At 49.4% G+C, this 16,520-nt stretch overlaps 1 protein-coding gene across 26 annotated transcripts in view; it reads left to right on the top strand.

The window, feature by feature from the left end:
- DYSF (dysferlin) overlaps positions 1-16,520 on the top strand; it is a 233,977-nt gene that overhangs the window by 59,187 nt on the left and 158,270 nt on the right. For 14 of the 26 annotated variants that reach the window (XM_016948751.4, XM_016948748.4, XM_016948749.4 and 11 more), the window contains exons 5-13: positions 1,497-1,611; positions 2,928-3,020; positions 3,398-3,603; positions 5,296-5,424; positions 5,853-5,915; positions 6,662-6,712; positions 9,853-9,883; positions 10,464-10,579; positions 15,895-16,021. In XM_016948751.4, coding sequence (XP_016804240.1) covers positions 1,497-1,611; positions 2,928-3,020; positions 3,398-3,603; positions 5,296-5,424; positions 5,853-5,915; positions 6,662-6,712; positions 9,853-9,883; positions 10,464-10,579; positions 15,895-16,021 — 931 coding nt within the window. The remainder of the gene's footprint in view (positions 1-1,496; positions 1,612-2,927; positions 3,021-3,397; positions 3,604-5,295; positions 5,425-5,852; positions 5,916-6,661; positions 6,713-9,852; positions 9,884-10,463; positions 10,580-15,894; positions 16,022-16,520) is intronic. The other 12 variants (XM_016948754.4, XM_016948752.4, XM_016948753.4 and 9 more) reach the window with 1 other exon arrangement.

The following is a 16,520-nucleotide window of genomic DNA, read 5'->3' as shown; positions in this document are numbered from 1 at the left end:
GTGTGGCATCTGGGCGGAGGGGAGGACTTTCTTCTTTTCCCCTCCACGAGTTGCAGGAGCTGAAGGGACTGGCTGCTCACGTGGCGACACCTGGTGGTGATTCAGGAACCCACAGGGCAGGTTATGTTCATTCCTTGGGTGAGGGAATTCAAGGGTCTCAGTTGCCTTTGTTGACCTCCTCCTGGGTCTCCTGGGATGCTGAGCTAGCTCTTGTCTCCTTCCTCAGTGTTCTGAGCCCTGCTTTCCACCAGTGCTGCTCTCCTTAGTGTGGCTGTCCCCAGGCCCCAGTCTGGAGAGTTCAAGCTCAAGAGCTGAGTATGTCGGGAGCCTTCAGGCCCTTCTCTCTTGGGACTGAGTTTGCTCCGTGAGTCCCTGGACGTCCCTAACATCATTCAGCAGAAAGGTCCAGTGAACTGTGCCAGAGCCACTCAGAGGGACATTATGCCTCAGGAAAAATTGTGTTTATAAAGGGTTTGTCAAAACCTGGGGAGAGCTTATTGCCTGACATTCAGTAAAAGAAAATCATTTTGCATACAGCAGACCTGTCTACTATTTGTTTGAAAGATTGGAGAGAACTGGAATGTGGAGTCAGGGAATTATGGACAATTGGTTTTCTTTTGCCTTATTTTTCCTCTTTAAGCTTTCTGTGCTTCCCAAACTTTCTTAGAGTATCCGTTGCACTAATTTGAGGGATTGGCTGCCCCAGGAGGCTTGCTGGACCTGTGGAGCCAGGGCAGGACTCAGGCAGGCCCGGGAGCAGCCAGGCTGCAGATCCTGCTGAGGTTGTGCCGTTCCCAGGTTCAGGGTGAGGGTTGGGGTGGGGTGGGCGCATGGGCAACCCAACCTCGCCTGTGAGGGATGTCACCAGTCCCTCTCCTCTCTGGCCGGTGCAAGCCGGGGCAGCTGAGGATGTGGTGGGGGGCAGGAAGGAAGAGGGCTCTGCAAGCCTGGCAGCACCCTGAGACCCTCTCAGTGCTAGCTGCAGCCCGAGCAAAGCAGAGCAAAGCTGAGTTGTCCCTGGAGAAGTAGGGGCAAGCCATTGACTGAGCAGAGTGGCCAAAGGGACATTTTCCTGAAGACAGGCCAAGTGGATAGTGGGAAAAATCCTGCAGGTGAGGTTGGATCCCTGATTCATTTGCAGAAGTCCACTACGTGCTACATCAACTAATTTGCTTCACATTTGACCTGTGAGGAAGGTGCTATTGCTATGACTAACCCGTTTTATAGATGAGGAAACTGAGGCACAGGGATGTCACAGATCTTGCCTAAGGTCACACAGCTCCTGAGTGGTGGAAACTGACCCCGGATTCTGTGCTTCGAACCACCTGACTATGCTGATAGGTCCCTGGGGGTGGCTTTGCCACAGACTCCGGCAAACCTGGCTCTTGTCAGAGTCATATTCCTTGGTGGAGGGATGCCAAAAACAGGGAAGATACTGGAGGGCAGTGGTCCGAGGCCAGCGCACCAACCTGTCCCCCACGTCTCATCTCTTCCAGGCCTCGCTGGTCCTGCAGGTGTCCTACACACCGCTGCCTGGAGCTGTGCCCCTGTTCCCGCCCCCTACTCCTCTGGAGCCCTCCCCGACTCTGCCTGACCTGGATGTAGTGGCAGGTGGGTAGCCCACGTTGGCCTGGCTGGGCCCCAGCAAGAAGGCCGGCAGTGGCACTTGAGCCTGGGGGCTGGGAGCTGCAGCGAGGCTTCCCAGCCTTTGCTGCCCTCCCCAGGTTGGAGGCTGCCCAGGCCTGGAAAGAAGAGGGTGCAGTGGGTGGGAAGTCCTGAGGGTTGCCTTCTGCCGTGCAGAAAGAAGGGGCAGCAGGCACGTTCCCTTGGGCAGTGCAGGGAGTAATGTGAGGATGCCTCCAAGCCCCAGCTGCCTGGGGACGGGGCTGAGCCCAGGCTGGGTGTTCTGAGCTGTGCAGTTCTGAGAAGGGTGTGTGGGGCCGGGGTCTGGCCCAGGTGATACCTGAGGCCCCACAAACTCCCCAGAACCGAATGTTTCCCTGCCTCGGCACCCAGCAGGCCTTTGGTGATGGTGTGTGACAAAAGAACTAGTTTTTTTCTTGAAAGAGCCCTGAACTGAACTTCAGGGTTCCAGTCCTGCCTTTGACACTGAGTCTCTGTGTGACTTTGGGCTGATTACTTTCCCTCTCTGGGTCCATAGATTATTTGTGAAGGGAGCAGACTAAGTTAGCTAAGTGCTATGCCTGTCTCAGCTCTCTTCACTTGGTTCTGCCAGGCTGGTCAAGCGAGGACCCAGCCCGGGGTGGCTGGCTCTCCACTGGTGGGCCTGGGCGTGGGAGCCTCCATGTGGTCCAGCCTGCTGGGGTTGGGAGGAAGCTACATAGACGGTCTAGTGGGCACTTGCCCATGGGAAAGATTCTAGAGTTTTTCTCTTACTGAAGGGAGCTAGAAGCAAGCACAGCATTAAAACCGGAGCAGCCCATGTCTCAATTGAGTGTGCCCTGTGCCTGACCTGGGGCCAGCCCAGCACAGGGCTCTGTGGTGAGGTCGGCAGAGCAGAGCTGTCTTGTTGGGGCTCAGCACTGTCCGAGCTTAGAGATGGGAGATCAGTCTGGACTGGAGTAACCTGGTAATCCTGAGCTGTGCAGCTGGAGTGGGCTCGGGGAGGAAGGAGAGGTGCCCGTGGTGGCAGAGGGTGGGGAGTGGGGAGGGTCCGAATACTCTGGGACCGTGTTGAGGTGGATCTGACAGAGTTAGGTGCAGGCCAATCAGTGGAGGTTTCCAGACACGCCTGGGAGGTGGTGAGAAGGAACAGGTGCCACTGGGCCCCACAGCTATTTCTGAACTTTGCACCAGGCTGGGGTGGACGGGGAAGGCAGGGTTGGGGCTGGGGGTGCAGTAGGTTGGTTTCCTTCACCCCAACCTCCTCCCTCCCCTCCCGGGGTTATGCCCTGCCCACAAGACAGGCGGGGGACAGAGCCGGGCCGAGACTTGGTCCCTGCTCAGTGACAGCACCGTGGACACGAGATACTCTGGAAAGAAGTGGCCGGCCCCCACGGGTGAGACACGGGCCAGGACTGTCCTGATCCCAGACCCTCTCTGTAACTGTCTCACTAGCTGCCATGGTCAGCTTGCTGGAGCGGGGCCAGGTGGCAGAGGACTCCTCCTGCAGGACTTGGCGGGTGGGAGGGCTAGGGCCATTCTGTTTTCTTCCTGTTGACTAACTGGACTGACTGCCCTCAAGTTTCAGCTGCTGGAAGCTCCTCTTCTTTCTACCTTATCCATCCTGGCTCACTGATGGGGAGGGAGGAGGGAGAGGAAGAGGGGATGAGTCTTAGTGCCCATGCCTTTTGGATCTTCTGCCCCCTGGGCTGGGTCCCAGGGGCAGGGGCAGGGCCAGAGGGATCCAGGCCTCATTAGGGCCCTCTCCTCTTAGACACAGGAGGAGAGGAAGACACAGAGGACCAGGGACTCACTGGAGATGAGGCGGAGCCATTCCTGGATCAAAGCGGAGGCCCGGGGGCTCCCACCACCCCAAGGAAACTACCTTCACGTCCTCCGCCCCACTACCCCGGGATCAAAAGAAAGCGAAGTGCGCCTACATCTAGAAAGCTGCTGTCAGACAAACCGCAGGATTTCCAGGTGATGAACGGGCTTTCTCTGACCCCAGGCTCCTCTTCAGCCATCAGCTGCGGGTGCCAGGCACCTGCCTGGTTTGTCCAACTTCAGGGGAAGATGTGTGTGGGATCCTCAGGGCCCTCCTGTGGGGGAATCTGTAGTTTCCCTGGGCCTGGGCAGATGCCAAACAGGGAGTTCACATCTTAGGTCCACAGAATAAGCTTCTGCCCAGCCCTGTGGTTTTGCGCTTAAAAAAAAAAAAAAAAAAGTCACTGCAGAGATTCAGCATGTCTTTGCATCTCTGATCAGAGAAAAACCTGATTTTTCTAACCAGGTATATCCAGCCAGCAAGCTCCTGGCTATTCAGGTGTGGTCTGTGTCCAGCACCTTCCGCATCACCTGTATACTTGTTAGACATGCAGAGTCTACTCAGACCTGCTCTACCAGAATCTGCATTTTAACAAGATCCTTACCTCAAAGAAGCTCTGTCTAACATCCTTTTTTCTCCCTCTATCTATCCCCCTGCATATAGCCATGGATTTTTCTGAGAGTCATGTGGAATTTGAATTTGTTCAAGCTCATCACAGAATAAAAGCTATTAATATGAACACTTTGACACATTTTTATCCAAAAATCCATCCCATTTTATTTGCTTTTAACTTTGGTCCTTGGCCTATTTTTTTTTTTCTTTTCAAAAGAATTTTCTATTTTGATGTAGTCACACAGTGATATTTAACTCTTTACAACTACTTTTAAGGTTAAAAGCAAGAATCTTAAATCTCTATTTATAATACTAAGTGCAACAAATTGCAAAAATATATTTCTATTCTAAATCATGGTAATTTAAGCAGAAGTCCTAGCTCTAACCACTGTTTGCCCCAAAAGACAAAATTCTAGCCCCCATACTACTATTCCCCAAACATGTTCATATTGCCTTTGTTCTCTTTATGGAAATAACATATGTTTATTTTAGAAAGTTTGGAAAGTATATTAAAATGAGGAGATTAAAAATCACCCATCCACCTTCCCATTGCTGTTAAGAATATATCCTTCCATATTATGCAATTTACAAAAAAAAACCAGTTGGTCAATAAATAACAGTTGATTCTAAAGTGGAGCCGGTAAATATCTTATTTTTTTCCATAGAATTGCCTTAATATTGTAAAATTTCATGTTTTAAAATATCTTACCTAATATTTGGAAGCATAGACGTTCTTGAAGTCTTCATTTACTTACAGCTCAATGGCAAAAATTCTTTATTTCTCAGAATGTAAGAAAGCATTGCATCTTATAAAGAATAAAGACTATTTCTGGGGTCACTTCACGGTGTAAGTTCGACCTCTGAGGGAATTGTCAATAAAGAATATTCAAGCCACTTAAAAATGCCAGTATCAATGGGGTCTTGGGTGGGGCTTGTGCCAATGGCTGAATGACATAAATGGGGGCTGTATCTGCCCACCCCTGGGGTTTAATGTGGGTAGCCAACGAGGGGCAGCCTAGTAGCTCTTCTATGGAGCTGTGGAATTTTATAGATGTAAGGGGCCTTGGTGGGAAAATATGATAGTTCATATAATGCTCTTCCTAATTCCTTTTTAATACTTTCCCCAAGAAGCCAGTGGTGAGATGGTCCCTGAGATTTCTGACTCTTGGGGTGGATGGTGGGTGCTCCTTAACTCTTCCCCCTTCCTCCTGCTCTTTCCTCCTTCTGGCTTTCAGATCAGGGTCCAGGTGATCGAGGGGCGCCAGCTGCCGGGGGTGAACATCAAGCCTGTGGTCAAGGTTACCGCTGCAGGGCAGACCAAGCGGACGCGGATCCACAAGGGAAACAGCCCACTCTTCAATGAGGTGGGAGACACGGGGCATGAGGGCCAGAACCTTGGTGGGCCTTCCGATCTGGAAGCCCAGTGCAGACACCTGGCAATTCATTCAAGAGTGTTTATGTATGGCGCTGACCTTGGGTGGTGAGATGTGCTGGCTCCCAAGGAGGTTATCTGTGGGACTGGAGAAACGGCTCCTGCTCTTACTTCTCCTGCTGCTCCACATCCCTGTCACCCTATAGGGCCAGCCACCCACCCAACCCTGAAATGACCACATCTGTGAGGCCAGGGGCAGATCACCCCAGAACTTGTCCAATCCCCAGAACTGTGCCCAATCCACATTTTCTGAGGGGACTAAACTGCTAGGCGTGGAGGCTTGGGGGTGGTGGTCCTCCCTCTCCCTGGCCTGAGGGGTCAGCAGGCACTGATATGTCTCTCTTTGCTCTGAACCAACAGACTCTTTTCTTCAACTTGTTTGACTCTCCTGGGGAGCTGTTTGATGAGCCCATCTTCATCACGGTACGTCTCAGCAGTCAAAGTGTTCTCCGTGGGCTGTATGTATGCACATAGGTGTCGGTGCACACGTGTGTGTGTTTGTGCACGTGTGTGCATGTGCACGTCAGTGTGAATGCGTGAATGCGCGTGTGTGCCTGTCGGTGTGTATGTGAGTATGTGCGTGAGAGGGAGACGTGTTAAAGCCTGACATATGGATGATGTGGAGTAACTCACAGTCAGGCTCTACGGGTCACAGAAATGCCTGCAACAGCTCAGCTGGCAGGCAGCAGCCGCGGGAGAGCCCACTGCTCAGCATCCCCCTGGGGCCTCAGGTCAGGATCCTTAAATCACTTGTGGCAATGAACATTTAAGGTTCCATCTTATTTTGTTAATCCACGTGCCTGCTTCTGACCGAGATTCTCTTTCTCTCTGGGCCTTGGCTCTTCCCCCATCTCCTCTGAAGCGCACTGCAGCCTAGTGGCTGAAAGTGTAGGCTCCGGCACTAGAGTGGATTCCAGCTCTGTCTATGCCGTGTAGGGATTGTGTTTTCTGTACAAGTCTCTGTGCCCCTATTTCACCTGTGAAATGGGGATAATGACAGTATCTGCTGATGGGGTTCCTGTGAGGGCTAAACATTGCTTAGAACAGTCTCTGGAATTGAGTAAGTGTGAAGTGTTGGCAGTTATTGTTTGGGAGGGAAGAGCTATTGGGTTGGCCGTGTGGGCCACATGTTCCCTGTGAATGTGAGTTTCCATGATCTTTCTCTGCAGGTGGTAGACTCTCGTTCTCTCAGGACAGATGCTCTCCTCGGGGAGTTCCGGGTAATTGCTTATTTTCTATGAAAGCAGTCAGTTCTCACTTCTCCGTGTTGGTGGAGCCTCTGTGGACCGTGGGCAGGGGCTCCAGAGATCCTGTGTTTCTCTGCTTTGGGAAAATATAATTTCAAAGAACAACGCCAAGCCCTCTGCACAGCATCTCCTTTCACCCCAGAAAACCTCTCCACAAAGGTAGAAGAGAAAGAAAGCACTTTTTGTCATTGAAGAGGCCTTAAACCAGAGTGAGATGTACATCACAGGCAATGATCCACTAAGATGCTGCAAAGACAGAAAGAAATCTCACGCTAATTTAGCCAGCGGGTCCAACCCATTGCCCACCACATACGTTCTCAAGAGAAGCTATGCCCCGCCCTCAGGTCAGGGGACTTTACATTTCAGACCTCCTGAGAATGACATTTGTATACTAAAGCTGACAAATGGCTTATTTAGTTTCTTAAAAAGATGTACAGCACCTTTGGTCACACCGAGTTCATCCCAAAGTCACCTGGTAATCGGGGTGACCATCTATGTTAGCTAATTTGTTGTGTCCAGAAGACCAAACAAAAATCAAACTCATATTTTTATGACAGGAAGTAGTTTTACAACTTGGAGCAAGGTGCGCACGGGAGTTAGGCTCCTATCTTCCCACAGAAGCTGGGACACAGGGGAGCCGTCTCCCTTGGTGTTTATATTTCAGACGTCCTGAGAATGACATTTGTATACTAAAGCTGACAAAAGGCTTATTTAGTTTCTTAAAAAGATGCATTTCAAAGAGACAGGGAAAGTGTAATATATTTACAAGTTTTCTAAGGTAAGTGTTCTGACAAAAAGAGAGGGGAGGGAAGTACTTCTTCCCTTATTTCCAACAAGCAGAATCAAGACCCTTATTTGTAATTTGGATTTTCCCCCACCTCTGGGAAGGCAGTGAGAGATCTGAGTTTGGGCAGCCCTCCTCCTCATCCTGGCCATCTTGGGCCAGTGAGACCCAGCGCTCTCTGCCCTGACATCACTCTCACTCTGGGATGGGAGTGGGGTTCAGATATGGATCGCTGGGGGAGGGAGAGGCAGTGGAGAGAGGGGAACCCTGCCCCAGCCTCCTCACTTGTCCCAGACAGTCCAGAAGTGAATAGTCCTCTTCTGAGAACCGAGAGCCAATGGATTTAACAGATTACTTAAAGTAAAGGTAACTAGTAATTGCACAGACTAAAGGAGACCTGTATGATTTTTTTTTTTTTTTTGAGATGGAGTCTTGCTCTGTCACCCAGGCTGGAGTGTAGTGGTGTGATCTCAGCTCACTGCAACCTCTGCTTCCCGGATTCAAGTGATTCTCCTGCCTTAGCCTCCCAAGTAGCTGGGATTAGAGGCGTGTGCTACCACGCCTGGCAATTTTTTTTTTTTTTTTTTTTTTTTTTGGTATTTTTAGTACAGACAGGGTTTCACCATGTTGGTCAGTCTGGTCTTGAACTCCTGACCTTGTGATCTGGCTACCTTGGCCTCCCAAAGTGTTGGGATTACAGGCATGAGCCACCGTGCCTGGCCTGCATGGTGTTTTAATGTAATTTGATGTAATTGTTACTAATTTTCTTATTTTGAAATTTTCAAGGATTTCTCAAAAGGAAAGAAAGAGCACAAGCTTATTTTACCCTCTCCCCTCTATCCAAGTATATCATGCCTTCCTTCTTTAAATTTGTATTTTAAATACGAATTTAAAATAAGGGGCTTGGTTCTGCCTATTGTCAGAAGTTACCTTAGAATTATTTATTCTGCCCAATAAATAATTGCTGGGACCAGGCGCAGTGGCTCATGCCTGTGATCCCAGTGCTTTGGGAGGCCGAGGTGGGCAGATCACTTGAGGTCAGTAGTTCAAGACCAGTCTGGCCAACATGGTAAAACCCCGCCTCTACTAAAAATACAAAAATTAGCTGGGCATGGTGGTATGCGCCTGTAATCCCAGCTACTCAGGAGGCCGAGGCAGGAGAATCGCTTGAACCTGGGTGGCAGAGGTTGCAGTGAGCCAAGATCGCACCATTGCACTCCAGCCTGGATGACAGAGCGACACTCCATCTCAAAAAAAAAAAAAAAAAAAATTGCTGGGTTGGACCCGATGGCTAGATCGGTGGGTGAGATTTCTTTGTCTTTGCGCTGTCTTCTCAAATCATTGCCTGTGGGAAGAAGTCACAAGATAAAAAACTAAGTCTGTTTACCTGGAGAAGCATTTTTTAAAAGAATGAGCTTGAGCCCAAGTCATTCTGTAACAAATTAAATCTTAATTATGTTTTGAGTCTCTTTATATTCTTGTTCTGAGAACCCAAGGGTTAAGTCAAAAAATTATTTTACTTGTATCTAATTATAAAAGTAATCTATGATTTAAAAAAAAGACGACTTTTTAAAAATAGACTGTTTTAGGTTCACAGCAAAAATTAAGTGGAATGTAAACAGTTCCCATATACTCCCTGCCCCCTGCCCCCGCTGCCCCCTGCAGCCTTCCCCACTATCATCATCCCAATCATCTGTGGATTTTTAATAGAAAATTGTAAAACACAGGAAGGAATAAAAAATGAAATAAAAATAATCCAAATCTACCATGCAGGGATAACATAGTCCTATTGTGTTGAATTTCCTTTCCTCTTTTTTTTTTGAGACGGATTTTTGCTCTTGTTGCCAAGGCTGGAGTGCAATGGCATGATCTCGGCTCACTGCAACCTCCAACTCCTGGGTTCAAGTGATTCTCTTGCCTCAGCTTCCCAAGTAGCTGGAATTACAGGCATGCACCACCACACTCGGCTAATTTTTTTTTTTTTTTGTATTTTTAATAGAGATGGAGTTTCACCATGTTGGTCAGGCTGGTCTCGAACTCCTGACTTCAAGTGATCCACCCGCCTTGGCCTCCCAAAGTGCTGGGATTACAGGCATGAGCCACCACGCCCAGCCTCCTTTCCTCTTTCTTTTCTGTACATAAGCATTCTTTATCAAACTGGGATCAAAATATATTTCACTTTCTTTTCATGTAGTATCAAATGTTGACTGCCTGTGTTTCCAAATGTTCTTCAAAAACATGGTTTTTAATGGAATCGTATGATGCACCACACTTTATTTAACGCTTTGGCGGCAAGGGTTTGATTTGTGTCTCCTCTCATTGATTGCAGATGGACGTGGGCACCATTTACAGAGAGCCCCGTGAGTTCTCACCACTTTGGCCGTATCCTTGCATTTTGGTTCTGGAGGCTGACTGGGGACACTCATTTGGGATCCTCACTGTCCCTCCTGGGGGTTTTAGAATCTAGAGGAAGGGTTTGATCTTGGGAGAGAAAGCAGGTCATTCATCCTCCATGTGAGACAGGCCCTCGGGAGGGTGTAACACTCACCTGTGTCTCCGTTGGCCCATTCAGGGAGGCTAGATCTGAAAGGCCCCATTACTGGAGACTGGGCTCACGGCAGACAGGGACAGGTCATTTGGGTGACAAGCCAGGATTTCTCCTCACCCCGGTTTCCATTCTGATCTGGTCACTTCCTGAAGGGGAGGAAAATGCCTTGGGTTTGGCTCTGCCAGCCTCTTACAGGGGTTTCTGTTAATATTTCTGACTCTGACCACATGAACACTCAAAGTACCTTTTGATTCTAGAATCTGAGTCCTGAGCTCATGGCCCAGTGGATGAGTCCTTTACCTCCCCTGTGCAGTCCATCCTGGGCTCCCGGATGTGGCCACAGCCTGGGGTCTTCTGATTCTGGGATCACCAGAGGATGTTGTCTCTCTTAGGGCACGCCTATCTCAGGAAGTGGCTGCTGCTCTCAGACCCTGATGACTTCTCTGCTGGGGCCAGAGGCTACCTGAAAACAAGCCTTTGTGTGCTGGGGCCTGGGGACGAAGCGCCTGTGAGTACATTTCCCTGGGTCTTCCTTACGGTCCCCCACGCAGCACTTGGTTGCGGAGGCACCAAACCACAAACAAAAACTCTATATTTTTTTCTGATTTAAACTAATACGTGGTAATTAATGAGAAATGTGGAATACGTAGAAAGGTGTTAATAAAAAATGAATGCTCTGGGTGCAAGGTATTAATAAAAAATGAATCACTCATAATCCTACCACTCCGCGAGAGCTATTATTGTCTCATTGCACATCCCTCTGGAAGGATATATGCACATATTTTTCTTTTTGCAACAGTGAGATTATTCTATATATATTATATTGTGACTTGAATTTCATTGCCTAAGAATGTATCATGCTCATCTCCACATGTCAGTAAGTAAAGTTATAAGTTGGAGGTGGTAAGAATGAGAAAAATGTTGAGAGCAGGAGAGGTATCTGCATCTTTCTATGTTTGAGAAGAGGAGAAAAGGTTTGGAATCATCTTTGTGGGAGAGGAGTGAGGGGTTAGATTTAATGAAAGGATTTCTGTACAAACACCAGAGCACCCACTCTGGGTTGGACGCTTTGTTTGTAGTGGAGCCACTTGCCTCATGGTGCTCAGCAGCGCAGAAGCAGAAGAGAGGCAGGTGGGTGGTGGACGTGTTGGGTGAGGGCAAGCCAGGAGTGCTGAAGGTCAGGGGTGAGGTGAAGGTCAGGGGTGAGGTACCTGAATATGGCTGATGGCTTTGTGCAGGGAGGGAGAGGAGGACAGGGCCCCTGGGGTCTCCTGCCATGCCTCGTGTCTCCCCCATCCTCACCACACACTGGCTCCTTGGCCACTTGGACGTGCTGCTTGGATGAATGTGGGTTTCTACTTCTCCACTTAGCTGGGCCCCGGGTGCTGTCCGCCTCTTCCTTTACCTGGGTATAGTTTACTCCTTATCTAATTCTCCTCATCTCCTTACTCCTTATCTCTCCTGGCTGTTCCCAGACTTTCTTCCCTTTCCTAAGCTCCAACCTCAGCTTCCCTTGGAGAGGCAGAGCTGCACAGAGATGAGTGGTGAGAGCTCTGGGAGCTCCTGTGGTCCTCAAATTGCCCTCCATCTTCATCCACCTTCCCTCCCTTCCTCCACTCCTCCTGCTGCATTATCCCACCACCTCCTTGGCCATGACTTCACATCCTCCACTGTCTTCTTCAGCCTCCTTTTTCTGGTCTCTTCTCACACTTGTCTCCTCTGCCTCCTTCTCCATGATCTGTACCAGGCTCAAGATTTCCCCATCCTAAAACACCCCTTCCTTGACCCATTTCTCCCAACCCTCTCCACTACTATTTTCTCTCTCTCCTACTGCTGGTCATCACCAACTTCTTGAAAGCGTGCACTGCATCCCCCTTTTTCCACTCCATTACCAGCTGCTCATTCCTTCTCCTCTTCAGTAGGAATCCCACCACCTCCCCTCCCTGAAGCCACTGGTGTAAGGGTCACTCATTACCATAGCTTAGGAGCTCTCCTCTGTTGTTAGTCTGCACCACTGCTCCATAGCATTCGATTCTGGAGCCCACGCCTTATTTGAAACTGTCTCCTCCCTTAGTATTCATGACTCTCCTTGCTCCTTTTCCAGTGGGTTCTTCAAATTCGATGTTGCAGTTCAGTCCCTGTTCCCTTGCTGTGTCCTGCCCTTCACTGTTGAGGAGTCTGTCTCTTTCAGACACCACCTGAGACTTGTAAATTGCTCTTCTCCAGCCTGGATCTTCTGAGCGCTGGACGCTCAGTTTCAGTTGCCTTGTCATCAGGCCACATTAACGTGTCCCTTAGGCCCCTCTAACTTATTATAGTAAATCTAACTTATTATAGCAAAGCCTGTATCATTTGCTGCCCACTCCCCACACCTGTTCCCCATCCTGTATTAGGTGACATCTTAGGAAATTGCATGGTTATCCACTTAGTCGCCCAAACCAGAGGCCAGAGTTTCATTCTTTACCCCTCAATCCCCATGCAAGCAGTTGGCCAATCTTGTTGGTGTGAAAACCTCAGTGTATGCCTCTTCTTTTTCCCATCCCAAGACCCGAGTTTGAGGTCCGGCTCCCACTCTCTCACTTGGGTCTCTTTGTGAATTACAATATAGGTTCAGCTCGTGTAACAAAGATGCCCCAAATAATAGGCATTAAGGAGGACAGAGGTTTATTTCTCTCTCATGAATGCCACAGTCCAGAATTGGCACAGTGCTTCGGCAATGATCAGAGACCCAGGCTCCTGGTCTTTTCTCCACTGAGATCATCATGCAGCCTCCGTCACATGGCCCAAGATGGTTGCTCCAGTTCCCATCACCATGTCTGTATTCCAGCCAGGGAAATGGGAGTAAAGGACAATGGAGGCCACATCTCTTCCTTCAAAGGCATGATCCAGAAGTTGTACACATTTATGCTTAGGTCCCATTGACAAGAACTTAGTCACATGGCCACATCTAACTACGAGGGAGCCTGGGAAATAAAGTCCATCCTAATGCTGTCCAGCTAAAAATTGAGGGTTTGTTAGAGGAGGCAGAAAAGACTGGATTTGGGGGAACAACTAGCAGTCTCTGCCATCCATCCTAAGTGTCCTCTGAGGTCTCCTAACTTCTTACGTTATACTTCACCTATCCCCACCTTATCACCAGTCATCTTTTTTTTTTTTTTTTTTTTTTTTTGAGAAAGAATCTTGCTCTGTCACCCAGGCTGGAGTGCCATGGTGCAATCTCGGCTCACTGCAACCTCCGCTTCCCGAGTTCAAGTGATTCTCCTGCCTCAGCCTCCTGAGTAGCTGGGATTACAAGCGTGCACCACCATATCCAGCTAATTTTTGTATTTTTAGTAGAGACGGGGTTTCACCATGTTGGTCAGGCTGGTCTCAAACTCCTGACCTTGTGATCCACTCGCCTCGGCCTCCCAAAGTGCTGAAATTACAGGCGTGAGCCACTGCGCCTGGCCGCCAGTCATCACTTTTAAACCCAGGTAGAATCACGCGCGTCTCCTCTTACAAAATGTCCAGTGACTTCCCACTGCTTTTAGGATAGAGTCCAAGATCCTTAGCATGACATTCAAGGCCCTTGACATTTGCCCTCAGCCTAGTTTCCCAATCCCACTTGCTGTTATGTATCTTCATGGGCCCTGTCTGTGGCGACACCAGATGATGTGACTCTTTCCAGAATGCTCTTCCATCCCTCGCTAGCCTTTTCCCCTGCTGGAATGCCTTCCCTCTCTTTGCCTACCAAGAGCCAATTTGTTCTTCCAGACCCAGTTCAGATGCTATTTCCTCCCTGAAGCTTGCCTCGTCTTCCAGGAAAATGTATTGGTCTTTCCTTTGGGCCACCACCCAGCCCTTTGGTAGTCTAATCAGTTTATGTGTCTGTCTTCATCACTGAGATTCAGTTTCTTGATGATGGGGACAATATAGCAAATGTGATATCTTTTATCTCCCATCTTGCCTAGTACGGCAGGTCTTGTACACAGTAGGTGCTCAATCAGTGCTTATTGTCTAGGGGAATAGACATTTTTATGGATGCCTGAAAGATGATTGTTTTCTTCTGATATGAGCTGAGGAGAATAAACGCAGAACACATCCCTTTGGGCATGCTGTGATACGGGCATTCTGGGATTGAGGGTTTTGCAGCAAGGATCCTGAAGCAGGTTTCTACGTGTCAAGTGTGACTGAGTGAGAAATGGGGTGAGGCTAGTCCAGGCAACTGTCCAAGGAGTTGGCTGCTGGGCACAGCCTGACCTTGCTATTCTCCTGTCCTTTCGCTGCTCGCTAGCCCAAGAGCAGCCACCAGATCTTTTGTCTGTTCCTCCAGCTGCCGACTTCCCCATGTGCAAGGGCCTCTGCATGAGTTGCCTCCTCGTCTGGATGCCTCCACCTGTTGCTCATCATCCAGGTCTCAAGCTGGGAAGCATTTCTGACCCCACCTCAGTATAGTTACAAGCCCCCTTGCTCTGTGCTCTCCAAGCACGTGAGTTCTGCTTCCAGCCTGTGTTACACCTCAGCTTTCTTATCTGTAAAGTGGGGGCATTCTAGGCCCTTACACCCAGAGCATCATCTGTGGGCAAGCAGTGTGGGCATCACTTGGACACTTTTTGAAATGCAGAATCTTGGGCCCCACCCCACACCTGCTGAACTAGAACCTGCATTTTAATTGGAATGCACAGCAGTGGTCTAGAAGACACTGATTCTCAGCCTCTGTTGCTAGTTGGAATCATCTGGGAAGCTTTACAAGCCACTGCTGCATGGGTACTCTCTCCCAGAAATTCTGTTTTAATTGGTCTAGGGTGTGACCTGGGCTTCCCAGGTGAGTCTTTTCTTTTCCTTTTTTGTTTTTGAGATGGGGAGGGGGCAGGTCTCACTTTGCTGCCCAGGCTGGAGTGCAATGGTGCAATCTTGGCTCACTGCAACCTCTGCTTCCCAGGTTCAAGCAATTCTCCCATCTCAGCCTCTGAGTAGCTGGGACTACAGGTGCATGCCACCATGCCTGGCTAATTTTTGTATTATTTGGTAGAGACAAGGTTTCCCCATGTTAGGGAGCTGGTCTTGAACTCCTGACCTCAGGTGATCCGCCTGCCTCGGCCTCCCAGAGTGCTAGGATTACAGGTGTGAGCCACGGCGCCCAGCCTTCCCCAGGTGTTTCTAATGTGCAGCCAAGTTTGAGACCCATTCAAGGTGGGGGGGTGCTATGAGGATTAAATGAGAGAGTGCATACACATCAATGCATGTGGGATGTGATTTTTGTTATTACTGTTCCAACCACAAGACACAGTACATGTTATTGGATTCGTTTGCTGAAAGTGTTTTCCCTGCATGATAGTCAGCTCCATGGGAACAGGGTGCTTATTCATGTCATCCCCTTATTCATTGCCATATCCCCTGCCCTTCAGCACCATACAGACACCTAGTACTCACTCAGTAGCTAATGGCTGGGTGAATGAACACCTGCATGTTATTAAAGACAGAGTGGCCAGCTTAGACCTCAGTTACTACTGTACTATGTTTTAACCGGGAGGTGGGGGAGAGCGGGAAGGAGACTGAGGTTGGTGGAATGCTTGCTGTGTGCCACATGCATTTACATCATTATTGGAGATGTTCCTCGCACAGTCCTGGAAGGTCAGTATCATGGTCTCTGCTGTACTCAAGAGGAAGCTGAGGCTCAGGTGAAGGACCTTGCCCGAGACCATGCGGTAGTAAGTGTCGGAGCGAAGTCTGCCTTACTGCAGAATGCAGCATTTATGTGGCGAAGCTGGAACTCTTAGAAAAGGAAAGTAAAACCCTGTGCTCAGGAGTGCATGAAGGAATCATATTTGGTTTTCTTTGTAGCTGGAGAGAAAAGACCCCTCTGAAGACAAGGAGGACATTGAAAGCAACCTGCTCCGGCCCACAGGCGTAGCCCTGCGAGGAGCCCACTTCTGCCTGAAGGTCTTCCGGGCCGAGGACTTGCCGCAGAGTGCGTGGGGCGCGCCCTTGGGTGGGAGGTCTGCAGGAGGCTGGAGGCGCAGGGCTGGTGGGGGTGGGCGATGGCGGGCGGGGTCAGCTCCCTGGGGGAAGGAGAGGCGTCTAGGAAAACAATCAGAGTTTAATGAAAAGTAATCAGTGCTGGTGGAGTTACAAAGATTCAAGAACTCTTGAGAGTAATAGCTGCCTCTCAGCTCCATTCCAGTGTCCTCTGGGCCTGGTCTGGCAATATTTGGCCACTCTGTGGACCCATTTTCTTAGTTCTCATTGAGAAGTCAGCACCATCTGGACTCTATTCTGGCCTTAGGGCTGGCTCTCACTGATTTTCCCTCCCTCTATGAGGAAGCCCGTCCTGCTAGTGGCAGAGCTGGGCTGGGGAACAGTTGCTCTAATGTTGGAAGGGTTTGCATGAAGGACTCCTGGGGCCCACTATCTTCACAGATGAAGGACACAGATCCACAAGGTGACCCACCATCCTGGCTTGCCTGAGA

This window comes from Pan troglodytes, chromosome 12 (assembly GCF_028858775.2).
Source record: "Pan troglodytes isolate AG18354 chromosome 12, NHGRI_mPanTro3-v2.0_pri, whole genome shotgun sequence".
Classification (NCBI taxonomy): Eukaryota; Metazoa; Chordata; class Mammalia; order Primates; family Hominidae; genus Pan; species Pan troglodytes.
The sequence above is the reverse complement of the archived record's forward strand: the minus strand, read 5'-3'. Positions and strand labels throughout refer to the sequence as shown.